The sequence below is a fragment of the Podarcis gaigeae genome, assembly GCF_964106915.1.
Source record: "Podarcis gaigeae genome assembly, chromosome: 16".
Taxonomy (NCBI): domain Eukaryota; kingdom Metazoa; phylum Chordata; class Lepidosauria; order Squamata; family Lacertidae; genus Podarcis; species Podarcis gaigeae.
The window spans coordinates 27,150,242-27,177,274 of NC_139693.1; the positions used below are offsets into that span (position 1 = coordinate 27,150,242).

Below are 27,033 nucleotides of genomic sequence, written 5' to 3' on the forward strand. Positions count from 1 at the left end.
GATGGTGGGACGAGTTGGATTTCCATCCAGACTGCAAAACAGCAACACTCACACCTTGGCACGTTCCCTTTCTTGCTTAATGTGAAGTGGTAAAGTTTTAAATTGCTCCTTACCTACAGCTACCCCATTTGTGAAAATGAGCATTTTGCTGGGGTTTCATTTCCTTTCTGTTCAGCACATCTTCTCTTTTGCATATAATCATTTATTGTTTTAAAGTAAGATACAATTCAAAAATTACCAAAATAATACCAAATCAGCAGGTAAGTTTTACAATGGAAAAATAAGACCAAACACAAAAGCAATCCTTTTATGCCAGGACATCATTGTTAAAAGGCAAAGGAAAATATCAGAGTGACGTCAATTAAGACTAATTTGAAAATAAAACTGGATAGGTGACAAACTAAAAGGAGACAGCCACCAGCAGCTATTTACATATATGTATGGGGGGGGGTTATATTTTTTTGAATTATATACAGACAATACAGACTCAATGAAACATAAAAGATGATAAAGTTAAGTCTTCCGAATTTTTGTAAAGTGAATGAGGATGCTGACTTGTTAGCATGTCCATCATTCTGAGGTCTAGATGTTTTCTTTATGAAATGAGGAGCGAGTCAGCCAGGACTCTCAAATGTGTAATTGCAATTAGATTTGAGTGGGTTTGCTAGGCACCAGACAGGCATGGCCCATCCTTGCCGACAATGGCTTTATACTGTCTCCATGCAAGTGGCGTTCGAGGCACTCTGCCTTTGCCCCAGACTGGCCCGGAATACATAAACCGGAAAATGGGAGCAAACCACATCCGCATCAGCGAGAAGACCAGCATGTGAGGCTGTTGGTATGATGTGGCCCAGTGACAGCTCTATTACTGGAAAGCAATGTTCAAAAAACCTGAAACTGCTGCTTTTCATGAAGCCAGGGGTGGCTAACTAGTGGTTCTCCAGATGTTGTCACACAACTGGTCTTCATCAGCCTCAGCAAATGGAGCTAGCAGTCAAAGATTAAGGGAGTTGGTAGTCCACAAGAAAAAAAAAGAACTTCTGATTCTTCATCTGTCATTTATATATAGACAATTATTCAAAACATCCACTCCAAGATAACACCCAGCAATTCCACTTTCTATAAACCAATATTTTCTTCCAACCTCAGACCCAGATACCATCAGTTCATTTTCTTTCTCATGCAAAAAGTCCATTAGGGGCTTCTAATCTTTAGTAAATTTTGACTATGATTTTTCTCTGATTAAACACGTCAACATTTGTCAAGCACAATCCTGTTAATGTTTGCTCAAATCAAAGTCCCCCTGTATTAAACGGAGCTTACTCCCAAATTTAAGTGTGTTTGTTACAATTATTTATATCCCGCCTTTCAGGATACAAATGTAGTTTACAAGAGACTTCATTTAAGAACAGCAACAGCATCAAACAATGGCCTGTTTTGCACATAACAGTAAGCCATGCTTAAGCTTCACTATAGTTAAAGCTGAGACGCCTGGCAGATGGTCACTTAAACCTTGGTTTATTATTTTCCCCACCCGTCTCATTAAAAGAGACATTAAGCAGGAAGAATTACTCTTCTATTGCAGCCCTGTAGCTTTGCAGCTCCTTAAACGACATTGAGGAAGAGATGCACACTGGCACATAACACTAAGGTATGGTTGACATTAACCAAGGTTTGCAAAGAAGTCACAAACCTTGGTTAACAACCTTTAAGAATAGCTAATAAACCATAATTAAACTGCCGGGCTGGGTTCACACATAAAGCTAAGTCAGAGTTTAATAAACCATTGTTTGGTGTTACGTGCGACCCAGGTCAACATCAGGATCCTTCCCAAGGAACCGTTGCTGGTATAAAGGTCCCTGTCGTTGGAAAAGGATAGTCCAGTTTAGAGCAGACCCTGAGGCTGTCTGTCCTCGTCTGTCCTCTTCCCCAATCTCATAATCCTCCCCAAAAGTTAGCTGTTGATGACAGATGGTCATGTGGGGAGGGAGAGGAAGGTTCAGTTGGAGCTGGCTCCTATTGTGTCTTTTGCTGCAGCCTTCTTTTTAAGATTGCAGCGTAAAAAGGTATTTGCTCCATGGCAAGTAGGCCCTAGGGGACGCAGGTGGCGCTGTGGGTTAAAGCCTCAGTGCCTAGGACTTGCCGATCGAAAGGTTGGCGGTTCGAATCCCTGCGGCGGGGTGCGCTCCCGTCGTTTGGTCCCAGCGCCTGCCAACCTAGCAGTTCGAAAGCACCTCCGGGTGCAAGTAGATAAATAGGGACCGCTTACTGGCGGGAAGGTAAACGGCGTTTCCGTGTGCTGCGCTGGCTCGCCAGATGCAGCTTTGTCATGCTGGCCACATGACCCAGAAGTGTCTCCGGACGGCGCTGGCCCCTGGCCTCTTAAGTGAGATGGGCGCACAACCCCAGAGTCTGGCAAGACTGGCCCGTACGGGCAGGGGTACCTTTACCTTTACCTTTAAGTAGGCCCTGCTAAGTCCAATGTATTCCGAATGTATTCTGAAATGCCAAGAGTGAAATTAGGTGAAAGGCAACAGTCACATCATTTGCCTGTGTTAAAAATAATTTTATAGCCCACATATTATTTTTTGCTGAGTTCCTGTCATGATGCAACTCTTTTCCAGGTTAACAAAGGATGCCCTCTTGGTGCTTCCTTAGATAACAAATAGAAACATTGTCTTAGAAAAGTCAGATGATCCTGACTGCTGATGTCCTTCTCCTGGCTTTCAACAGTTCTGTCATTGTGTAAAGGTAAACTCTTAGGCATTGTTGAATGTGTGTATATATATGCATATATCACATGAATATATGATAAAGCGGCCTATAAATCTTGTAAATAATGAAAAGAGCGTGGCCGAGGTGAGCTTCCAACCGAGGATCCAACTTCGCTTCTCTGCTGAGCCAGCAGCAAAGGAGGCTTGAGGTGCGGCGAGGCTCCGCTAGCACCAGGCTCCCCTCTGCTGCAGAGGAAAATCCCTGCAAGTAGAAAGCCAGCCCTACAGGCCACGTCCCTCCTCCTCTTCCCCGCGTGCCCCTTTTGCTTGCGCGGGATGGGGTGCTAGACTGCTAGAGTCGTTCTTCTGGGTCCCAGCCCGATCGTGGCTGCTCCGCTAGCCACCCCTCCCCGCCCCACAGAGAGCCAGGAGCGCCGTGGGGCGCTGACCCCTCTTGCCAGGCGAGGTCCCAAAGGGCGTCCCGGCAGAGTCCCCACCACCGAAGCGCCGGTCTGCCTGCAGGGGGCGCCCTCGGCGGGAGGAGGCGCGCCCCTCCGAGGCGGACCAGGGGCCGCGTGGTGCGGCGGCGGGCCGGCAGGGGGCGCGGCGGCTGCGCCTCGGCGGAGCGAGTGGCGGGCTGGTCCCGGGCGGCGGCGAGGCGAGGCGAGGCGGGCGGAGTCGGCGCGGAGCAGCGAGCCGGGAGGAAGCGGCAGGTGAGCGGGCGTCGGGGCTTCGCGGGACTTTTTATGCCGGGGAGGGGGCGCCGTCTCTTGCCTTCCCAGGCGAGGGCCGGACCATGCTCTCTATAGGGAGGGGGGAGTTTGTGGGACCCCGGAGGCAAAGTTCCGCGGGGGGCGTAGCTGCTTCGGCTTCTGCCTCAGTTTCCCCCTTGGCGAGAGGAGAGGCTTCGCTGGTTGGGGGGCTCCTGGATCTTCCCGCACAACATCCCGGCGAGGGAGGCTAGGTTCAAGAGGGGCAGTAGCCCAAGGCGAGCTTGCCCCCCCTTCCCTGTCGATGTGGGGGCAAGAAAGCCCAGAGCCCCCTGTTTGCCGACTGTTTCTGAAGGAGCCTCAGTCCGGAGATCCGGGTAGGGCAAGGGCAATGGGGCGGGGGGCGATCGGTCCTCAGCACCAAGGAGCCCTATCCTGTTAGGGTCCAGAGATCTAATTCGAGAGGCGATGATGAGTAGGAAGCAGAGCATGTGAAGAGAAATCTTATGGGGGGGGTCTAAGGATGCTCCAGGGCCGGGACCCCCGCATGGTCCGGGAAAGGGCTGCTGCTGCTTGGTTTTGGCGCAGGGCAAGTTCCTGAGACCACCCAAGTTCTGGGTCTAGAAGGAGACCTACAGGGCAGACCCTGAGGGCATCCCTCCTTGAGGAGACTGTGGGGTGGAGTGGGATTGGGGAGTACCCGAGCAGGAGAGCCCCTGCTTGGCATGCAGAAGGGTGCAGGGTCTTCCCAGCTCGCAGCAGAGTCACAAGCGACAAGTGGAGCTGTTCTGGGGCCAGGATCCTGCAGAAGCCACTTGCTAGGCCTGGATAGGAGGCTTCCTCAATCTGGGACCATCATAGAATTGTAGAGTTGGAAGCGACCCTGAGGAGTATCTAAGTCCGACCCCCTTGCAATGGAGGAAAAAGCAGCTGTCCCACATGGGAATTGAACCTGTAACCTTGGCATTGTCAGCACCACTCTCTAACCAACTGAGCTGTCTGGGCTGATCTGCTTTACTAGCCTTCAGAACATATGGAGTTACCATTTTGATGTGTAGACAGTACTGATTTATGTGGGCATCATGCGCTTGGCCAGGGGAAAGGCAGGGAGGAGCAGCTGACCCCCCCCCCCAATCAATAAAAATGCATAGCAAACTGAGCTTCTGCCCCACCTAACAAAAGGTCTGCCCCCCCCCCCAAATCCTGGCTACACCCATAGTGGGCATGAGGCAGCTTCCTCGGCTTCCAGCAGCTGCATAATGGTCCGCATTTCAGGGTCCGATCCCGGATCGCTCAAAGTTTAGGAGCCTTCATAGCTCAGTGGCAGAGCATACAGAGGGTCTCAGGGTTCAGTCGCCTGCGGCATCTCCACGTCGGGATGGGACAGGCCCCCTGCCTGAGAGCTGCTGCCAGTCAGGGTAGGTAACAGTGAGATACGCAGAACAAAGGTAGGAGGTGCCTTCCTGCACCTCCATTGTCCAGCACTTCACTGCTCGAGTGTGGCAAGCCTCAATGCCATTGCTCTCCATCTGTGAAATGGGCCCATTTGGGGACAAACCTGGCAGGGGGGTTGTGAGGGTGAAGCTTTGCATAAGCTTTGCAAACTCCCATGCATCACACTCATCATAATAAGGTGACATCCATGGATCCTTTAGGGGAGGAGGGAGTCCAGGTGCGACATTGCACTGAATTCATTACTCAGATTGAAGCATAAAGTGTCTGGGGTTCTAGTCTAGGGGTTTCTAGACAGCTGCCTTCCAGCAGACCCCCCCCCTTTCCTCATGGGTCTTCTTCATCATCCTTCCAATTTCCTTGCCGAAAACGGATCCTCCCTCTGCACAGTACTTAGCAAACTAGAGGAGACCTGATATTTATCCAGCAGTTCACTCTCCTGTTTTAGTTTTTGCTATCCAGTGGTACCTCGGGCTACAGACACTTCAGGTTACATACGCTTCAGGTTACAGACTCCGCTAACCCAGAAATAGTGCTTCAGGTTAAGAACTTTGCTTCAGGATGAGAACAGAAATCGTGCTCCCGCAGTGGCAGCGGGAGGCCCCATTAGCTAAAGTGGTGCTTCAGGTTAAGAACAGTTTCAGGTTAAGAATGGACCTCCGGAACAAATTAAGTACTTAACCCGAGGTACCACTGTATTGTTGTAAAGTAAATTTCTTGGTAAAGTTGGCTTTAGCTTGTCTCCGTCCTCAGTAGCCTGAAAGTTTCCTAAAACACTGGTGTGCACAATGATGCCTTTTGCTGTTTGGTGAAGCTCTTGGCTTAAGTGAGGAAGAGGATTGATCCTGCAGAGAGGCGATCTGGTGGCTCAGGCCAGGGCCATCGGTTAAATCAGGTGGATAGGAAGCCAGGGCTTTTACCACCCTTCCTGGCTGGTGTGTGTGTGTGTTTGTGTGTGTGTTTGTAGGAAGACCAGGAACCAGGGGGAGATACGGACAGTAAGTAGAATGTATCTGGAGCACAAGGAGTTCTGTGCTTGTCCTGGGGAAGATAGGCAGAATGGATAAAGCAATATCTTTTACTGGACCCGAACCAAAGAGTCTAGTGGCCCCTTGAAAGATTAATGTGTTTATTGTTCTCTGAACTTTTTCTCAGAAAATCCTTCTGCCTAGAGGTGCGGGAGAGGGAAGATGCATTGTATAATAAATCAATTAAATAGGGTTTTTTGGGGGGGTTGCAAATAGTCTGGTTTTTTTTTTCATGAAAGAAGCCCCCTGCCCCCCCCACCAGCACCACGCTTGCCACCTCTTTTGGATCGTGTTCCGCAAATGGATTATGCCAGGCAGCTGCAGACAGCAGGAAATGGGACGAGGCTGCAAAATTGGATTAGGGTGGTGGAAGAGCCTCTTGGATTGAATCTCCATTAAAAGATCAATGCGCTTAACTATCATTTTAATATAATTTGTTTAAGATTAAGAAACCCATTTTAATGTGGCAAATAGATTAGGCTGCAAGATGCCAAGCAGGCTGGCCCTGGGCTGGGGGGAAAGCTTCTGGGCTGGGGGTGCCACAGAAGGCTGTTTCCCTGCCCCATGGTTCAGACAAGGTGCAGATGTTCGTTTATGGCAGGGGTGGAGAGGCTCAGGCCTGATGGGGAGAAGCAATGTTGGCCCCCAGGCATTGCTATCCTTCCCAAAGCACTCTCCCAAGAACACATGCCCTCTTTGCCAGGCTACACCCTTCCCTGGCGGTGTTTTGCACCCTCCTTGGGTGCTTGTGCCTGACTGTGCTAAGGCCCCTTCCTTGCCGAGATGGAGAGAGGGTAGAATCATCTGATTCACACATGGGTGGAATGTTGTTGTTGTTGTTGTTGTTAATTACCCACCCATCACCCTAAGGTCCCAAGGTGGGGTGCATAAGTTAAAATGCAGCAATAATTAAAAAAAACAATTTTTCAAAACTTACAATTACTAGAAAAAGCCATCACAAAACATAGGGGCAGGTCCTGAAAATATGCATCTCGGGTGTCAGAGGTGCACTGACTATACATCAGGATAGACCTTTCTGACAGTAAGAGCTGTTTGACAGTGGAACGGACAACCTCAGGAGGGGGTGGACTCTCCTGTGATTCTTGCATGGCAAGGGACTTGATGATCCTTGGGGTGTTTTCCAACTCTACAATTCTCTGTTGCTGTGATTCTCCTCCGCCCCAGTGATGGATTTAGGGGAGTACGACTGGTTTGGTTGCACTGGACACTGAGCCTTGGGGGTGCTGCCGGGAGCGCCACAACTATCATGTAGAATGGAAAGAGAGAGGTGGGGGTGGTGGGGCACTGGATTTTGGCATCACACAGGGCGCTTCTGAAATAATAATAATATTAATTTATTATTTATACCCCGCCCATCTGGCTGGGTTTCCCCAGCCACTCTGGGCAGCTTCCAACAGAATATTAAAATACAATAGTCTGTTAAATGTTAAAAGCTTCCCTAAACAGGGCTGCCTTCAGATGTCTTCTAAAAGTCTGGTAGTTGTTTTTCTCTTTGACATCTGGTGGGAGGGCGTTCCACAGGGCGGGTGCCACTACTGAGAAGGCCCTCTGCTTGGTTCCCTGTAACTTGGCTTCTCACAGCGAGGGAACAGCCAGAAGGCCCTTGGCACCGGACCTCAGTGTCCGGGCAGAATGATAGGGATGGAGATGCTTCTTCAGATGCATTTGTGACCCCAGGTGGCTTCATATGCAGAGTCATGAACATTGGCCCTCTTTCTCTACCTCCACCTGTGGGCCGAAAGGCGAAGGTGTAGCTGGCCCTCAGACAAGGGTGGCTTGCTTTTTTTTGACCCAAAGAGGGGCTGCTTGCCAGCAGTGAAAGTGGGCACGCCACACTCACCTTGAAAGCAGCAGATTAGCTGCTGGACGTGTTTGTTTGTTTGTTTGTGTGGTGGCCTTCCTCCTGCTCATCAAATGATCCACCTGATGATAGGGGAGTGGGCAGTTGTTGTTGTGAATTGCATTTATATTTCACCTTTTCTTGCAAGGAGCTCAAGGTGACATACATGGTTCTCTCCCTCCTCACAAAACCCCCTGGGAAGAAGGTTAGGCTGAGAGGCAGTGACTGCCCAAGGTCACCACCCAGCAAGCTTCAAATGGCTGAGTGCCAGGATTTGAACCCTGCTCTCTCCCATATCCTGGGCTGACACTCTAACCGCTACACCAGTTTGCATCTCTATCTGGGTGTTGAGCTAGGTGGAGAAGGTCTACTTCATTTCCCCTTCCCCACCCCCATTCCTGCCCAAATTGGTGGGGTCTTCCAGGGTGGAGGCAGAAGCATTTATTTGGGACCCCTGCACCAGGAGTTAGGCACCCCCATGTCCTAAAGCCCTGTGGATGTTCCTTTCATTGGAAACAATAAAAGCGGATTAAACTTTAAGCCCACAGGGTGGGGGCGGGAATTGACGAAGTTCTAATGTTCCTGAAGTCGTTCCAGTAGTTCTTTGGAAGGCTAAACTCAGGTGGAAAAAAACAATTAAAAAGGACAGTAAAAGTGTAAAGAATATTTAGGCAGCCTCAGGTAGCTAAGTGCCCACATTGCAGCTAAGAAGCTGATGGTGCAAGGGTGAGGCTTGTGCAGCCTGTTTACTCGGGTGTAAGCCCCTCTTCTTTTGGAATTTACTCCTTGGCCCATTGCAGGGAAAATGCCTAGTGTGTTTCCTACGGTCTCTGAAGAACCATCAGAGAGGATCAAAATTGTGGCTCTGCAGGGGGCCCTTTGGGAGAACATTCCTTCCCAGTGTCCAATGATGAGGCCACCAGTTAGTCCCAGTATTGGCAGGTGGTGGTGAGAACAGAGAGAGCTTGAACCCAGGGAGGCCACATCTGCAGCTCGCTCTCCTGAGGAAAGCTTGGCTGCTTGTGTTTTTTACCCCCCAAACATATCCTCTCTCGGAATCCCATCTAATGGCTTCTCAGAGAAGCTCAGGCGGGCGACCACTGTGAACCACAGTGAAGGCTGGTGGGAAAGAGGGACAAAGCTGCCCTCCTGGTGGGGTGCTCAGCCCCTGGGGAAGAAGCAGGAACCCCACTGCTGCAATGGCAAAGATGGGGAGGAAGATGGGGAGGAAGCAGCAACAGCCGAGATACATTCCAGACATCGTGATATACAGTGGTACCAAGATTCCCGAACAGCTTGGATCCTGAACAAATCGGTTCCTGATCACCACAAACCTGGAAGCAAGTGTTCCGGTTTGCGAACGTTTTTTGGAAGCCATTTCGGCTGTCAGCATTGTTTCCGGGGCCAATCAACCAATCAGAAGCAGTGCCTTGGTTTGCGAATGTTTTGGAAGTCGAGCGGACTTCCAGAACAGATTGAGTTCGAGAACCAAGGTACCACTGTATCAGCATATTGTGGTATTTAGCTGCTGATATATCACGATGTTTTAAAACCAGATATCACCCAGCCCTACTTGAATCCTGCTTGTGGGTCATCTTGTTGGCCATTATAAGAAAAGGATTCTGGACTAGATGGGCCATTGGCCTAATCCTGTCGGCTGTTCTGATGAGATGGGAGCTGCTCCTGTTGGGGATCCTGCCAACCTCAGAAAGCCAGGGGAGTTGGCACTCTCCCGCTGCTCCTCCCTTTCCTTGCACTGAAAGACTCAACAGAAGATTCATCATTTGGGGCCACGCTTCAAATTGTACATTCTGTTTCCCATCCATCATGGCTCCTGCATCCTGTTTCTGAAGGGTCAGCTCCTCTTGCTGTTATTCTAGATTTGTTGCAGCCACAGCCTCCACGAACCTGATACCGTCAGGATGTTTTGGACCACAAAGTCTGAAAGGCATCTGGTTGACAAAAGCCATAGAATCATAGAATCATAGAGTTGGAAGAGACCACAAGGGCCATCGAGTCCAACCCCCTGCCAAGCAGGAAACACCATCAGAGCACTCCTGACATATGGTTGTCAAGCCTCTGCTTAAAGACCTCTAAAGAAGGAGACTCCACCACACTCCTTGGCAGCAAATTCCACTGTCGAACAGCTCTTACTGTCAGGAAGTTCTTCCTAATGTTTAGGTGGAATCTTCTTTCTTGTAGTTTGGATCCATTGCTCCATGTCCGCTTCTCTGGAGCAGCAGAAAACAACCTTTCTCCCTCCTCTATGTGACATCCTTTTATATATTTGAACATGGCTATCATATCACCCCTTAACCTCCTCTTCTCCAGGCTAAACATGCCCAGCTCCCTTAGCCGTTCCTCATAAGGCATCGTTTCCAGGCCTTTGACCATTTTGGTTGCCCTCCTCTGGACACGTTCCAGTTTGTCAGTGTCCTTCTTGAACTGTGGTGCCCAGAACTGGACACAGTACTCCAGGTGAGGTCTGACCAGAGCAGAATACAGTGGCACTATACAGTAGCCGAGCTAGAACATAGGAGGCTGCCTTATACCTTAAACCTGTGCATGTAAAAAGGGGGTTTCCCTAAAAATAAGATGTTTCTAGCCCTCAAGGTTATGAATAAAGGAAGCTGCTTTCTACTGAGGTCCATTTAACACAAATGTTGTCTATAATGACTGGCAGCAGTGCCTCTCCAGGGCTTCAGCCAAAACCCTCATCCAGCCCTACCTGGGAGATGTCATTGGGGATTGAACCTGGGACCATCTGTATGCAAAGCAGCTGTTCTGCACTGAGCCACAGCATCCTTGTGCCTTGCTCTGCCCTGAGCTGTGGAGAGCTCCCCTTGCATTGCAGAACCCCCAGGAAATGGGCACCACAGCAGAGTTTCGTCCGAAGACACAGGAAGGCACCAAGTCAGCCAAATTGTGGGAATCTGGACAGCTAAAACAAATCCTCTCATTTGTGCCTCCTCGTTTGCATCTGCTTCCCGAAGTGTCGCCGCCGTGAGGGTTAATTCCAGCACATGGCTGCTCTCTGTGTTAATTTGAGGGAGGATCCTTGCCAAAATAATCAGGCTGTACAAATCCCTGCCGTGACGTAGCATTTATAAGTGCTAAAGGGAAGTAGCAAAGGAGCGCAAATTGCAACAGAGCTTCGGGCGGCATCCAAATCGTCTGCAGGCTTCAGAAGCTGTGTTTCCGAAATGTGGTGTTTTAAAAGTCTCTGTCCAGGCTGAAGTTGGCAGTCAGCTGCAGGAGATTGCTGTGGCCATCAAGCCTGGCTCAGTCCATACATGCAGTGTGGGGAAGAGAGGGAGCAGGACATCTGGGGCCTGAATGCGGCCCTCGAGAGCTGGGGTGTACCCAGGGGTTGGCCAGGCTGGCTTCTGCCAAGGGCACAAGCCCCAGGTGTATGTGTGTGTACAAAATCATGACTCCCCACTCTGGCTTGGAGTGGCTAGGAGCTTGTCCACATGCTCCCAGGTTGCTCCTTCCCTGCTCTGGGAGTTGCCTAGGGTTGCCACCTGTCCTGTATAATACAGGATTGTGCCTTATTTCACTGTAAAATGCTACTGTTTTGTGCTATGGTCTTCTCTCTCTCTCTCTCTCTCTCTCTCTCTCTCTCTCTCTCTCTCTCTCTCTCTCTCTCTCTCTGCCAAGTTAGGGATCCTCTGCAAATGCATGTGTTTGAAAGGGTAGGCGAAACGTCATGCATTTAAGCTCTGGGTAGCCAAGTGCAAGTGGGACGCGGGTGGCGCTGTGGGTTAAACCACAGAGCCTAGGACTTGCCGATCAGAAGGTCGGCGGTTCGAATCCCCGTGACAGGGTGAGCTCCTAGCAGTTCAAAAGCACATCAAGTGCAAGTAGATAAATAGGTACTGCTCCAGCGGGAAGGTAAACGGTGTTTCCGTGCACTGCTCTGGTTCACTAGAAGCGGTTTAGCCATGCTGGCCACATGACCCGGAAGCTGAACGCCGGCTCCCTCGGCCAATAAAGCGAGATGAGCACCACAACCCCAGAGTCAGTCACAACTGGACCTAATGGTCAGGGGTCTCTTTACCTTTACCTTTAGCCAAATGCAGACAGATTTACAAATTCACGTGTATGTATATGACAAATTCCAAAGTGGCCATCCTGTTAGGCTGTAATCACAGAATTGTAGAATTTGTAGAGCTGGAAAGGACCACGAGACGCCATCGAGTCCACCCCCCTGCAATGCGGAAATATTTTGCCCAACATAGGGATTCAACCCACAACCCTGAGATTAAGAGCCTCACACTCTACCGACTGAGCTAGAGAGAATACTTTGCAATGGATTGGTCTGAAGACACTTCTGCACCATATAAAAATCATCCACCGACTGCCCTGCCTTGCCCTGTCCTGTATTTTGCCAGAACAAAAGTGGCAACCCTAGAGCTGCCAGGCTTCAAGGGATGGGATGGGGGGCACCCATACAGCTCCTTGCCAAGCATGCAAGGGAGCCTAGGTACACCTCTGCTTGAGCATCTCTTGCCAGCCCTGCCCTCCTCAAGGGCTGGAATGTGTCCTTGAACTATGATGGTGCCCCTGGCTTGCAGTGACAGAGGATGCGGAAAACGTGCGTGCAGAAACATCTTGCTTTTCTGTGTCCTATTGCCCCACCCACTTTCCCCCTGGCCTCGCCCACCACCTGCACATGGCCCCTGAAAGGTTCCATGCAAGGGACTGTGGCCCTCAGGCTGACAAAGATTTGTTTAGTAAGTTCACTCCAAGGTCAGCGTTGCTTCCTGGGTCTTGTACCTGCCGGCAGCAAGCACCTTCCTGTAGGAACATTGCTTTTTGGGAAGAAACACCTGCAAGGGAAATGACCTGTGATTAATACTTCATTTCCTCTGATTACTGGAAACAGGCAGGTCACCAAGACAGCTCAGAAGTGCACCCAATGGGAGAGGCAGCCATAGGGTTTATGCTGTGCATCAGTGACTGTGGTGATTAACAGCCACAGTTTCCAAAGCTATCAGTCAAGGCATGCTTGAAGTTTTGAAAGGGGGCTGCTAGGTCTGCGCCCTCCCAGCCACTCTGCGCTTCTCCCGACATCAGCCCTGCCCTTGCAACTTGTGTGAGAGGAAGCAGGTTGGTGCTTTGGAATGGTCTCTCTAAAAGCACATGGGGTCAAACGACAGAGGAGCAGTTCGGCACCTGCTCTGAGCTCCTTTAGGGGACAGCTCTCTGCAGAACCTGGGACTTTGAAAGGTCCAGAATGTGTTTCATTTGCTTGATAGCCTCTTATAATAGTAATAATGATAATAATAATAATTTATTATTTATACCCTGCCCATCTGGCTGAGTTTCCCCAGCCACTCTGGGCGGCTCCCAATCGAGTGTTAAAAACAACACAGTGCTACCTTGGGTTACAGGCGCTTCAGGTTACAGACTCCGCTAACCCAGAAATAGTTCCTCGGGTTAAGAACTTTGCTTCAGGATGAGAACAGAAATCACATGATGGCGGTGCGGCGGCAGCGGGAGGCCTCAGGTTAAGAACGGACCTCCAGAACGAATTAAGTTCTTAATGAGAGGTACCACTGTACAGCATTAAATATTAAAAACTTCCCTAAACAGGGCTGCCTTCAGATGTCTTTTAAAGATAAGATAGCTGCTTATTTCCTTCACATCTGAAGGGAGGGCGTTCCACAGGGCGGGTGCCACTACCGAGAAGGCCCTGTTTGGTTCCCTGTAACCTCTTCCTAGTGGCAAGTGCACTCAGAGCAGAGTAGGGATAAAAGGAGCCACGTTTGAACACCTGACCCCATCCATTTGCCTTCAGGGGCTTGGGAGCACCCGTCTCTCATGGGAACAAAACAGAGAGCATTCCTTAAGGATGGGGCCAAGCCTCCTAAAGCACTCTGACCGTGACACCTCAAAAGATCTCTTGCTCTGTTCCAGGGAACCTTTTGAGGGTTTTTTCATAGAATCATCGAGTTGGAAGGGACTCAAGGGTCATCTAGTCCAACCCCCTACAATGCAGGAATCTCAGCTAAAGTATACATGGCAGACAGCCATCCAACCTCTGCATAAATATCTCTAAGGAAGGAGAGCTCACAACCTCCCGAGGGAGACTGTTCCACTGTCAAACAGCTCTTACTGTCAGAAAGTTTTTCCGTATGTCTAGTTGGAATCTCATTTCCTGCAACTTGAAGCCCTTGGTTCCAGTCCTACTTTCCAGAGCAGGAGAAAACAAGCCTGCTCCATCCTCCACGTGACGGCCCTTGAGATATTTGAAGATGGCTATCATATCTCCTCCCAGTCTCCTCTTTCCCAGGCTAGACATACCCAGCTCCTTCAACCGTTCCTCATCCGGCTTGGCTTCCAGAGCTTTGATCAACTTGGTCGCCCTCCTTTGCACATGTTCCAGCTTGTCAACATCCTTCTTAAATTGGGGTGCCCAGAACTGGACACGGTATTCCAGGTGTGGTCACCTGTCTTTTTGCAGAGTTGTTGCAAAGTTGGGGGAGAGCAAGATGTTTACTTGTAGGGTCCCCCCCCCGCTCTTTTAAGTGCCCCAAATGCCTGGATGGATATCTTTGTGGTCGGTGACTTGTTTCTTGTGAATGCTCCCCTTCCCCACAACAGCAATGCAGAATAAATTACCGCCCATCTTCTGCTGCAAAACATGCGCCACTTTAGCATGCATTTTAACCTGACAGTTCTTGCTTTGCATCTCATGCCCATTCAGTTGCTCCTCCCCCCTTACACTTTACATACCTGCCTACCTACCAAGATTGCCCTTGTGGATCTGATGAAGTAAAAGCCTGAGGGATGGCTGGCTCAGTCAGTAGAGCATGAGACTCTTAATCTCAGGGTCGTGGGTGAAAACCCCACATTAGATGAAAGATTCTTGCATTGCAGGGGGTTGGACTGGATTCCACCCCCACTTTAAAAATATATTTTAAAAATTTATTAAAAGAATTTCAGTTATAAAAAATAGAGTGATGAAAGAGAAGGGAAAAGGTGCACAAAGTACATTAAGAAACAGTGGCGTAGCGTGGGGGGTGCAGGGGGGGCCGGCCGCACCAGGTGCAACATCTGGGGGTTAGGGTTAGGGGGTGCAAATCCACGGGTTAGGGGGCACAAATTACTTGCCTTGCCCCGGGTGCTGACAACCCACGCTACGCCACTGTTAAGAAAGGAAGATATACCATAGTACACTAAATATACTACACTATATTTCTTTGGTACACTAAATATACCACACTACATTTATAGTATGCTATACTAAATATATAGTATATTACACTATTATAGTATATCACACTAGAATTGGAAGGGACCCCAAGGGTCATCTAGTCCAACCCCCGGGTGTGCATTTTAGGCGCATCCAGACTCCCTTTTTGTGCTGTGTTTCTAGGCATATGTCCACATTTTAAAGTGTTGTTATTGGTTTTCCCCTTGGCACTTTCCCTATGAAAACTGCTCTTTACTGCTGGATTGGAGCAAACAGAAATCCGCAGAAAACCTGAATTGCCACCCTGCCCCATTCAGCAGAAGAGTTTTTGCAGAGAAAACACTGGAGCGGGGGTGGGGGGCAGGGGAGAGAAGCACTTGGATACAGCACTTTAAAGTGTGGACCTGTGCCTAGAAAGGATGGGGAGGGCGGGCGGTAAGTCGAGAACCCTGAGCATTTTTGTTTTGATGTTACAAAGGGACCGTGCTAGGCTTCAGACACACCGTGCATCTAAAGCCCATAAAAGGTAAAGGACCCCTGACCATTAGGTCCAGTCGTGACCGACTCTGGGGTTGCAGCACTCATCTCGCTTTATTGATCAAGGGAGCCGGCGTACAGCTTCCGGGTCATGTGGCCAGCAGGACTAAGTCGCTTCTGGCGAACCAGAGCAGCGCACGGAAACGCCATTTACCTTCCCGCTGGAGTGGCACCTATTTATCTACTTGCACTTTAACGTGCTTTCGAACTGCTAGGTTGGCAGGAGCAGGGACTGAGCAACGGGAGCTCACTCCGTCGTGTTGATTCGAACCGCCGACCTTCTGATCGGCAAGTCCTAGGCTCTGTGGTTTGACCCACAGCGCCACCCGCGTCCTTTTTTCTAAAGCCCATAGCTTCTTCCAAAGACACCTGGGAACTATAGTTTGTTAGGTTAATGGGAATTGCAGCTTTGGGGCGGGGGGCGGGATACAGATCCCAGGATACTTTGGGGGAAGAAGCTGTGTTCTGTAATGGCAATGTGTGTATGCAGAACCTCAGTAGGGCCATGCAAGGAGCTGGATCAGGCCAGAGGGCTATCTTAGAATCATAGGTGCCAACTCACTGGGGCCCTGGTTGCCCGAGCACTCACAAAATTCCCCATGAAGGGGCCGGGCACGCACAAATTTGGGGGCCAGGGCATGGCACCCATGGCCCCAAGCGTACTCGGTCGCCTGACCAAGTTGGCACTCCTAATTTCAGAGTTGGAAGAGACCCCAAGGGCCAACTAGTCTAACTTGCCCAGCATCCTGTTCTTGCAGTGGCCCCTAGGGATCCTACCAGCAGGGCCCAGATGCCACAGCAACACTCTCCCCCACTTGCAATTTCCCAAATACAGTGGTACCTCAGGTTACAAGCACTTCAGGTTACAAATGCTTCAGGTTGCAAACGCTTCAGGTTACAGACTCCACTAACCCAGATGTAGTACCTCAGGTTAAGAACTTTACTTCAGGATGAAGTGGCGTGGCGGCAGTGGGAGGCCCCATTAGCTAAAGTGGTACCTCAGGTTGAGAACAGTTTCAGGTTAAGAACGGCCCTCCAGAACGAATTAAGGTCTTAACCCGAGGTAAGATGCCATGATTCAGATGCCGTCTGACCGCGGAGGCTGGAGCAGAGACATTGCATCTGGTAGCTCCTGGTCACCTGATTCCCCACACACCTTGGCTGGGTTCCTTCGCCTCCTGTCCTCTGTCTCCAAAGGAGCTGCCTGCTGCCAGTTGCATGGAGAGGAGACAGTTTTGTTCTCCAGGGCCCAGACCAGCCATAGAACAGCCTGTTCTAACCGATGAAAAATGGGCAGGGCGGGGGCAGCGGCAACAGGTTTGCGAGGAGCACAGGAAATGGATTTTAATAATGAGAAGTAGGCAAGAACATTGCCCAGGGTAACAAGGAAGCCTTAACCGCATTAAGAAGGCTGGAAGAGGAACACTCCTGCCAGCTGCTTTCTGGCCTGGGATGATAACAGGGTCGTTCCCTCTCTTCACCTCGCTCTGTGAGAAATGTTGGGCCCTGTTGGAGCAGGCGCCAGTTGTCAAGTTGTTCTGAACTGAGCCACCGCACCATTTCCATGATGGCCACATGCCACAAACCTCTCTTGTGTCTCTCTTCCCACCCTATGTCATGCTTGGAGCAGCGTTAGAAACTCAGGTATATAAACTAATCGCCAATTGGCACCTTAAACCAGGGTTACGGTTGCCACAGTGGAATTGTCTAGGCGCCATTTCCCCCTTATGAAATTGTTTATTACAGTGGTATCTCGGGTTAAGAACTTAATTCTTTCTGGAGGTCCGTTCTTAACCTGAAACTGTTCTTAACCTGAGGTACCACTTTAGCTAAAGGGGCCTCCTGCTGCCACCATGTGATTTCTGTTCTCATCCTGAGGTAAAGTTCTTAACCTGAGGTACTATTTCTGGATTAGCAGAGTCTGTAACCTGAAGCATATGTAACCTGAAGCATCTTTAACCCGAGGTACCACTGTATCCTCCTCCTTCTCCTCCTCCTCCTCCTCCTTCTTCTTCTTCTTCTTCTTCTTCTTCTTCTTCTTCTTCTTCTTCTTCTTCTTCTTCTTCTTCTTCTTCTTCTTCTTCTTCTTTTCCTCCTCCTTCTCCTTCTCCTTCTCCTTCTTCTTCTCATTTCTATATTGCTTAATATTTTAAAGAAAAAAATCTCAAAGTGGTTTACAACAAATTTGAACATCAAATCAATAAAACAAATTCAAGCTTTGAGGGAAATGTTTCAGATCCTTCTCAAAGTGCCATTTTGCTCTCCCCATATGTATTGACCTACTTAAGTTATATAGCTGCCCCATGGCAGAAGTACTATAGGAAGGCAGTATGATGTAGTGGTTAGAGTGTCGGACTAGGACCTGGGAGGGGCCAGCCAGGTGGAAATGTCAGTCGCAAGCCTGGCATCCAGAGATCTCCACGTGGTGGCAATTGGACCCACACCAGTCACAAAATGTGCCTGGCCCCTGAACACTAGCTTGAAGGTGCCAGGTTTTTATTTTTAACTCACAGACTTATAGACATGGAGAATTGGTAGGTACCCTTAGGGTCATCCAGTCTAACCCTCTGCAATGCAGGAATCGCAGCTCATGGATATTGTGGAAACAGTGGCGTAGCGTGGGTTGTCAGCACCCGGGGCAAGGCAAGTAATTTGCGCCCCCTAACCCGTGGATTTGCGCCCCCTAACCCTAACCCCCAGATGTTGCGCCCGGTGCGGCCGGCCCCCCCTGCATCCCCCACACTACGCCACTGTGTGGAAATGAAGTCTGCCACTAACTAGAATCTTCCCGACTGGTTTTTCTGCAGTAGATATGAGATTAAAAGTAGATACGAGATTTAGCAGAGCATAAACGCCACAACTGAGCTTGCTCCTCAATGACTTTTCTGTTGTGCTGAAATAACAAGACTCAGCGGGTAGTATGACCTTGCTAGCCCTACTCGGAGTAGAGCCATCCGGGTCTGTTGATTTCAGTGGTTCTGCTGATGTCGGATGCAGCCTTAAACAGAGCTTATTTATGAACTCAAACAACTTTTTATATCCCGCCTTTTCGCAGGGTTGGAAGTGGCTTGCAACACTGACAAATATGAAAAGGTAGAAAGAAAATCTAAGAGTAAAACAGTATGCAGGGGATAATATCTGTTCTAGTTAAGCAGCATTTGGTTTGTGGAGCAGGGAGAGGAGTCCCTCATGCAAATTAAGCACCTCTCCATATTCACAGATACTCTTGGATATACAGTAGTACCTCAGGTTACATACGCTTCAGGTTACATACACTTCAGGTTACAGACTTCACTAACCCAGAAATAGTACCTCGCATTAAGAACTTTGCTTCAGGATGAGAACAGAAATCGCGCAGTGGCGGCGGTGAAGTGGTGCTTCAGGTTAAGAACAGTATCAGGTTAAGAACGGACCTCCGGAACAAATTAAGTACTTAACCCGAGGTACCACTGTATTTTATGTCACCCTAAATACTGAGGTCAGCCAGTGGAGTGTTTGAAGAGCCCCAAACCCTTGATATGCCTCGTGCTGTTTTTGCAACTTCTGCCCAATTTTCCATACGTACAGTGGTACCTAAGGTTAAGTACTTAATTCGTTCCGGAGGTCCATTCTTAACCTGAAACTGTTCTTAACCTGAAGCACCACTTTAGCTAATGGGGCTTCCTGCTGCCGCTGGAGAACGATTTCTGTTCTCATCCTGAAGCACTATTTCTGGGTTAGCGGAGTCTGTAAACTGAAGCGTATGTAACCTGAAGTGTATGTAATCTGAGGTACCACTGTAAACAGAATAAGGAAGCAGTGCAGCTTCTGGTGGCCATTCTCTGCTGTTGCCAAAGAGCACAACAATCAGGAGATCTTCGTCTCCAAGAGGGATTAAACTTTAGGCCTAAACTCCAAGGACAGCCTCCCAATGAGATGAGCTCCCAAAGATCATGACCAGGTCATGGTGATTTCTCTGTTTTCAGACAGCCCAGACGAGTCTGCCATTGGCAAAGCCAGGATAAGCCTTAACTTGGCAAGATGATGATGATGGCATCATCATCACGATTTAAATATATTTGTCGCTTTTTACCCTCCAAAAAGCAACTTACAAAAATACCATAAAATATGCAAAAGCACTACAATACAGTGGTACCTCGGGTTAAGTACTTAATTCGTTCCGGAGGTCCGTTCGTAACCTTAAACTGTTGTTAACCTGAAGCACCACTTTAGCTAATGGGGCCTCCTGCTGCTGCCGCGCCGCTGGGGCACGATTTCTGTTCTCATCCTGAAGCAAAGTTCTTAACCCAAGGTACTATTTCTGGGTTAGCGGAGTCTGTAACCTGAAGCGTATGTAACCCGAGCTACCACTGTATTGGATGCTTCCGGACTGTCACTGTGTTAGGGTAGGATTTAGTGACTTATCAGAAAATTCAAGTTGCACAATTAATAGTTGAGCTGGAGCTCTTCCGCAACAAACTCACTGTTTCTGCCCCACCCACCCCAAAGATCAGACTTTTATGATATGTAAAGTGAAGGGGGAACTGCCCTAGAAAGTATGGGATAGGGCTTGCTTGACGCAACATTGTCTAACCTCCCTGCAAACAAATCAGGTATAAATCCTCAATAAGCTGGTTGTTTGTTGGTGAGCAGTGTTGATGGCAAAGAGCAAAGGATCCAGGGTGAAGGGATCTCCCCAGATTCCTGGATCCATCCTTGAGCAATGCCCTAGAAGTTCAAGGAAAGCCCCTGGATAACCCAGATCACAGGGATGAAAGAGAGACAGGAAGGGGGGTGTGTGTGTGTGGGGGGGCCCTGTGTCAAAATTCACCCCCCACCACCATACACTGCAGGTAGTTGTGCTGGTGGGGTGAACTGTGTTAGACATATTTGTGATGCCATTTTACGTGTCTTAAAAACTTTGCTTTTTTATTTAAAGCAGCCGACATTCTTATAACCAACCACGGTAGCTCAGAAACTGTAGAAGTTTAAACACACCAACACTGTTACCATATCGATAACAAGATTAACAAATAAGCGCTGATAATAGCAGTAATTGGCAAACAAGATTAAGGGAACAATATTAATACAAGAGCAACGGAGGTAAAATGCTGGCAAGAACAGGAAAAGGTTGTCTGGAAGGATGTGGGGTCGGGTTGTATGGCCCTGGGGTGAGAGGAGGGCAAGCCTAGTTTGAGCTCAGGTCTTGGCAGGGTAAATCAGATGCACCGAGTTTTCTTCTTAAAGGGGATTCTGGAGGGGCTGCGGAAACCTGGACTATCCTGCCATCTCTTTCGGGAGTCACTCTGCAATAAATTCCAAAGTGATGAGACCTAAACAGAGGTGCTTGACTCATTGATAGGTACAGCTGAACGACAGCAGAGTGTTGTGGCATTTGGCGAAATTCTGTGCAAACCCACAGAGTCTTGTTCTGGGTGAAAATTTCATGTTCCTGAGATGCTCCACTTGGCTTATCACAAAAGCAAGTTTCCAGCCCTCATGGTACACAAGGCCTTGGCTCGTGGCTGAGTGGTTTCCCTGCTGCCTTGCTCTTTTCCCAGGGGAAACCTGCTCTTTCTCTCTAAATCAGAGCAAACAGCAATCTGCGGGGAACCCAATTGCCGTTTGCTCCAGTTGAGCACTAAAGAGCCTTTCCCCCCCCCCCGGGGAAAGCAGCGGGACAAGAAGACGTGTGGATAAACCCTCAGAATAGATGAAGTATTTCTTCACGTAGTGCGTAGTTTGTTCATTTATTTTTATTTACTAGATTTATATGCCAGCCTTCGTCATAAGATCTGAGAATAAAATACAGGATCAAAACAAGTAAACAAGGGAAACAAACCAGCAAAACAACCTTCCCACAGGCACATTTAAAAAGCTGTAGAATATTAATCTTACGGAACTATGGAACTCCCTCCCACAGGAGCAGAGATGACTTTAAAAGAGGATTGGACAAATTTATGGAGGAGGAGGAGGAGGGCTGTTGATGGCTATTCCCCATGTTGCCTATGCTTCTTCCTTCCAGTGTTGAAGGTGGTAATAAATAATAATAATAATAATAATAATAATAATAATCCAGCCAAGACCGGGCTCAGGGCAGCTAACACCAGGTATAAAAACAATTGATTAAAATACAACTTAAAAACGAGATTAAAGTACAACATTAAAATGCAGCCTCGTTTCAGTAGAAACTCAAATCAAAAACTTTTGGGGGATGGAAATGTCAAATCTTCACCAAGGCCAACTATCCAGACTGGTCCTACATGGGCCATAAAAATGCCAGGGAAGTCCCTAAATAGGCGTTCCATCACAGAAGGAGAAAGGAAAAAGGAAAGAGGGGGAGGGGATCAAGTTGATTCCAAGCCAAAGGTCAGGTGGAACAACTCTGTCTTACAGGCCCTGCGGAAAGAAATCAGATCCTGCAGGGCCCTGGTGTCATGAGACAGAGCATTCCATCAGGCAGGAGCCAGTGTCGAAAAGGCCCTGGCTCTGGTTGAGGCCAGAACTCCAGCTGCTGGGAAATGCGAGCGCTGCTGTTGTGCCCACACCCTGCTTGTGAGCTTCCTTCCTATTGGGGGCATCTGGTTGGCCTTGGAGTCCTCTTTGGCTAATCCAGCTCATGGGGACTCTTCTCAAGTTCTGTTTTACTTTCTGTATTATTTGTGTCTCCACTAGAGAGAATATGACCTCAATGCGTTACTCCCTTTTCCAGCAGTCTCTCTCCTTTCCGATGTGGGAGGGGACACACCCCACCAGCTACCTAGAATAAGAGATAACTGCCCCCCCCCCGAGGTGTCGTTACATTGGCAGGAAAGACTGCGAGAGCCACAGCCTTTCGACAGGAAACTTAATTTTCACACAGATGTTCCGTTGTTGAGCTGCCCCCACAAAGAGAAAAGGCGCCCATCCCACTGACTCTCTCGGAGACTTTTGCCCATGTCTTTTGGGGCCTGGGCTAGCTTTCCCAACTTCCCCGCCATGGGGATCTGAGCCAGCCCCACAAAGCCGAGAGCCGAGACCCTCTTCCTGGCACCTGGGCGACTTGAGGTCTGTGCCTGCTCGCTGTGATCCTGCAGATATGGACACTGGATTCCCCGGCACCCTCTTGCCCGGCTCTCACCATGCTAATTCGTGGGCATAAAGACTTCCTGGCAGATGTGGTCTACATTGTCTTGGAGCTACTCATCGCGGTGTTGGCCATCTTGGGCAACGTCCTGGTCTGCTGGGCCGTCTGCCTGAACAGCAACCTCCAGAACGTCACCAACTACTTTGTGGTGTCTCTGGCGGTGGCCGACATCGCGGTGGGCGTCCTCGCCATCCCCTTTGCCATCACCATCAGCACCGGTTTCTGCGCCTACTTCTATGGCTGCCTCTTCATCGCCTGCTTCGTCCTGGTCCTGACCCAGAGCTCCATCTTCAGCCTCCTGGCCATCGCGATCGACCGGATTATCGCCATCCGGATGCCCCTCAGGTAAATGTGCAGTTGATGACAATGACAACAAGCTGTGTTTTTTTTTTCTAGCGGTAAAAGGTAAAGGTAAAGGACCCCTGGACAGTCCAGTCCAGTCAAAGGCGACTGTGGGGTTGTGGTGCTCATCCCGCTTTCAGGCCGAGGGAGCTGGCGTTTGTCCACAAACAGCTTTCCGGGTCATGTGGCCAGCAGGACTAAACCGCTTCTGGCCCAACAGGACACCGTGACAGAAACCAGACTGCATGGAAATGCTGTTTACCTTCCCGCCGCAGTGGTACCTGTTTATCTGCTTGCACTGGTGTGCTTTCAAACTGCTAGGTTGGCAGGAGCTGGGACAGAGAAATGGGAGCTCACTCCATCATGTGGATTTGAACCGCCGACCTTCTGATCAGCAAGCCCAAGAGGCTCAGTGGTTTAGACCACAGCACCACCCCTTGTGATTCTAGGGGTACTCAATGGTACGCAGTACTGGCACCTTTCCCCACCCTCAAATGTTAAAAGTGTGGCACTTGCTGTAACAACTTCATCATGAATACCAGGGGTGCCAACTTCAATAAAATATGGGGGGGGGGGGACAGGTAAGCCCCGCCCTGCATATTGGATCACATGATGCGGCACATGCACACCATTTGAATGGCAATGCCCATCAACTGGGGTGGGGGCAGCTCCCTTAGCAATTTTATTGGGGTGGGAAAGAACGCTTGGCCCCTAGGAATTGGCTCCTAGGGTGAGTACCAGTACCATGTTTTTTCTTTGAAAAAAAGCACCGATGACGACAGACAGGGCTCAAGGAGCACAGCTTCAGTGCAGAGCTTATTGCCTTTCTCCAGAACCAGCAGAAGCAGAATAAATTTGCTGCTGGAGAAGTCTGAAGTCCGTCACCAACTTTTCATCCGTTTTAAAAAGCCAGCGGGTGATGCTGGGATCTGCACGACCCAAATCCCAGCTGGAGTTTTTGCTCCCCGCCACCCTGTCTGTTTGAGAGAAAAGTCCGTGTTTCATAATCTCGGCTTTTCCCAACCCTCTTCACTTGCTCTGAGCACGAGTCCCCGGAGAGCAGCGGCAGTCAGTCAGGGGGGGCTGTTTGTAATGGCACGAAGCAGCCCCCTCCAGCGTGGGATAACAGCTGGGCAGCCTCAGAAGTCCACTTCACAGAGACTTCTCCCGCTCTAGGTCTTCTGTCCAAGTCTCTGAGTGCCTCGGGCTCAATCTCTTCCTCTCCCCCATTGTGATTTTTTTAATTTACAGTGAAAAGCTCAAGTGGAGCTTCCTGCCCTCTGAGTTTGAAGAGCAGCAGCAGTAGCTGGAAATGGATATACAGTTCCTAAGGGCCAGGGAGGGGAAAGGGAAAGTGCAGCCTTTTGCTCTCTGTCTGCCTCTCAGCTGGGCTGACTCTCACTTCTCACCCAAACCACCTGGGCGGGAGAAACTTCTTCAGCTGCAGATTCAGGAAATCGGCTGCCAAAAGCTCCATCTTCTCAATGGGCATAGCCAGGATCTATGCTATTGGGGGCGGGGTGGCGGCGATACTCACCTGTCACCATCCTCTGTCCGGCTCTCTCTAGCAGATTTGGAATGAAATGTCTCAACAACAGTTGTTTGAAATTCCTTTCTTTAGACCCCCAAGTGCTCATAAAAATCTGTCAAAATCTTCAGCCGTTTGAAAATTAGGATTATTTTTTTTACAATGCCAGGGAGACCTTTGGTGCGATTAACGAGTACGTTTTGCAAAATTACAAAGAGCACACATTTTTCCATATTATTTTTTTAAAAAAAATCTAAACTCAAAACAAGTTTTCCTGGATTTGCTGGAAACCTTTTCAGCACTTCCTTCTCAATTTCCTCCTTTTCTTTCCCCTAAGGCAGCCCTGTTTAGGGAAGCTTTTAATGTTTGATGCATTACTGTATTTTAATATTTTGTTGGAAGCCGCCCAGAGTGGCTGGGGAAGCCCAGCCAGATGGGCGGGGTATAAATAATTTATTATTATTATTATTATTATTATTATTATTATTATTACTATTACTATTACTATTACTATTATTATTCTGTTTCTACGCTGCCCTGTCATTGTCGACTTTAGCCAGGTCTTCATTCTCCGCAAGATATGATCTACAGTAGACATAGTGCAAGGCTGAGCAAGAGAGATGACCAGTTAGACCCACTGCTGTAGTATCCTAAATTCTGATGTTCTGCAAAGAATGTCTCACACATTTCCACGAAGGATGAAATGAAATTCTACCTTGCATAAGTACAACAAATGCAGGCACTGACTTTTTCTAGGGAAATGCTCGCTAGGTAGGGAGATTGTGGTATCTCAGCAAACATTTCAATTTCAAATATTCTGATTTTTCTACTTTTAGTTAAGTATCTTTATTTATTTCCTTGATTTAGTGGGAGCAGCTGCCCCCCCCCCCGGCTGTGCCCATGATCCTCTCTGCAACTGACTAGGCAGAGGAGAAACTGATCTGCTAAGTTTCTACCTGCAGTTTTGTTTATAGCTCCTATGGAACCCCAACAAATGCAACAGGGATGAGAGAGGAATTGGGAGTGTGGATGGGGGCTTTGTGCTCCGAAAGTGAATGTTCCCATTACACACATATGTGTGCATTAATTCATTCACCTTATTCACGTGCCCCTGCCATGCCTTTGCAGGTGAGAGAAAAGCAGCCCTCTTTGCAGGGTCGTGTAGGGAGGTGAAATCTCCACCCCCTAAAATTTATACACCGTCTGATTGCGGGGAAACCTCCAAGTGGTTTACGAAAGATAGAACAATGAAATCAAGGCGGAATCACGACCCCGCTTTAAAACGCACAAAAGTGGAAATACTAAAACAGATGAAAATGGCCTCAGCTTTATGAGCATCTGCGTAGGTTTGTCTGAACAGGGAAGTTTTTAGCAGGAGCCAGCAAGAGAACAGAGAAGGCACCTTAAAGGTAAAGGTACCCCTGAGCGTTAGGGACGCGGGTGGCACTGTGGGTTAAACCACAGAGCCTAGGGCTTGCCGATCAGAAGGTCAGCGGTTCCAATCCCCGCAACGGGGTCCCTGCTCCTGCCAACCTAGCAGTTCGAAAGCACGTCAAAGTGCAAGTAGATAAATAGGTACCACTCCAGCGGGAAGGTAAATGGCGTTTCCATGTGCTGCTCTGGCTTGCCAGAAGCGGCTTAGTCATGGTGGCCACATGACCCGGAAGCTGTACGCCGGCTCCCTTGGCCAATAAAGCGAGATGAGCGCTGCAACCCCAGAGTCGGTCACGACTGGACCTAATGGTCAGGGGTCCCTTTACCTTTTTACCCCTGACCATTAGGTCCAGTCGCGGAAAACTCTGGGGTTGCACGCTCTTCTCGCTCTATAGGCCGAGGGAGCTGGTGTTTGTCCGCCGACAGCTTCTGTGTCATGTGGCCAGCATGACTAAGCCGCTTCTGGCAAACCAGAGCAGCACATGGAAGCAGAAAGGCCCTTACTGATCTCACTAGGCAGGGAGTTCCAAAGTGCAGGTGGTGCCACACTAGGTATTATGTGCCAATTCACAACCACAGCCTGTTATTTTGAGCCTTCAGAATGCTAATAATAATAGCTTCCCTCCCCTGCTGGGGCTTTAACTTGCCCTGGGAGAGAAGTCATCAGTGCAGAGAGAAAGAAGGGAATCCAGGAAGAGGGATGAGGATGATGACTGATGTTTTATTGGCTGTTTGTGAAAGGAATTTGGCCTGCAGAAGGGGCAGGGAAGGAGATGCAGGCCAGGCCTGTAACATCACGGAAACATCCTCTGTCTCCTCCCTTCCGTAGGCAAAGGATGGAGTGCATCGTGGTTGAAGCCCTGGTGGCTCCTGGAGAGCCTCCTTGGGAAATATAGCCAAATTGCCATTTTGCAAGCCCATGCTTTGGGGCCGAAACTGTTAAGTACTGTTAAGTTGTGGGTGAACATATCAGACAACACCGTGATTCTTCAAACAGCTCTTCTTTATTCAGCCCAGAACAGAACTGAACTGAAGGGCTCAGTCAGCCTGCTTATATAGAGCTCCAGTACAATGTTAGTGTAGAAACTTTCTAAAGCTATCCAATCACTGAACGTCACTTT

The 27,033-nt window shown here is 49.1% G+C and overlaps 1 protein-coding gene across 3 annotated transcripts in view; it reads left to right on the plus strand.

The window, feature by feature from the left end:
* The first annotated feature begins 3,336 nt into the window (after window positions 1-3,336).
* The window catches only part of ADORA2A (adenosine A2a receptor), a 29,116-nt gene continuing 5,419 nt past the window's right edge, over window positions 3,337-27,033 (plus strand). The window contains exons 1-2 of one of the 3 annotated variants that reach the window (XM_083717404.1): window positions 3,337-3,427; window positions 22,158-22,953. In XM_083717404.1, the coding sequence (XP_083573530.1) occupies window positions 22,604-22,953 (350 nt within the window). In that variant the 5' untranslated portion in view covers window positions 3,337-3,427; window positions 22,158-22,603. The remainder of the gene's footprint in view (window positions 3,428-22,157; window positions 22,954-27,033) is intronic. The other 2 variants (XM_083717405.1, XM_083717403.1) reach the window with 2 other exon arrangements.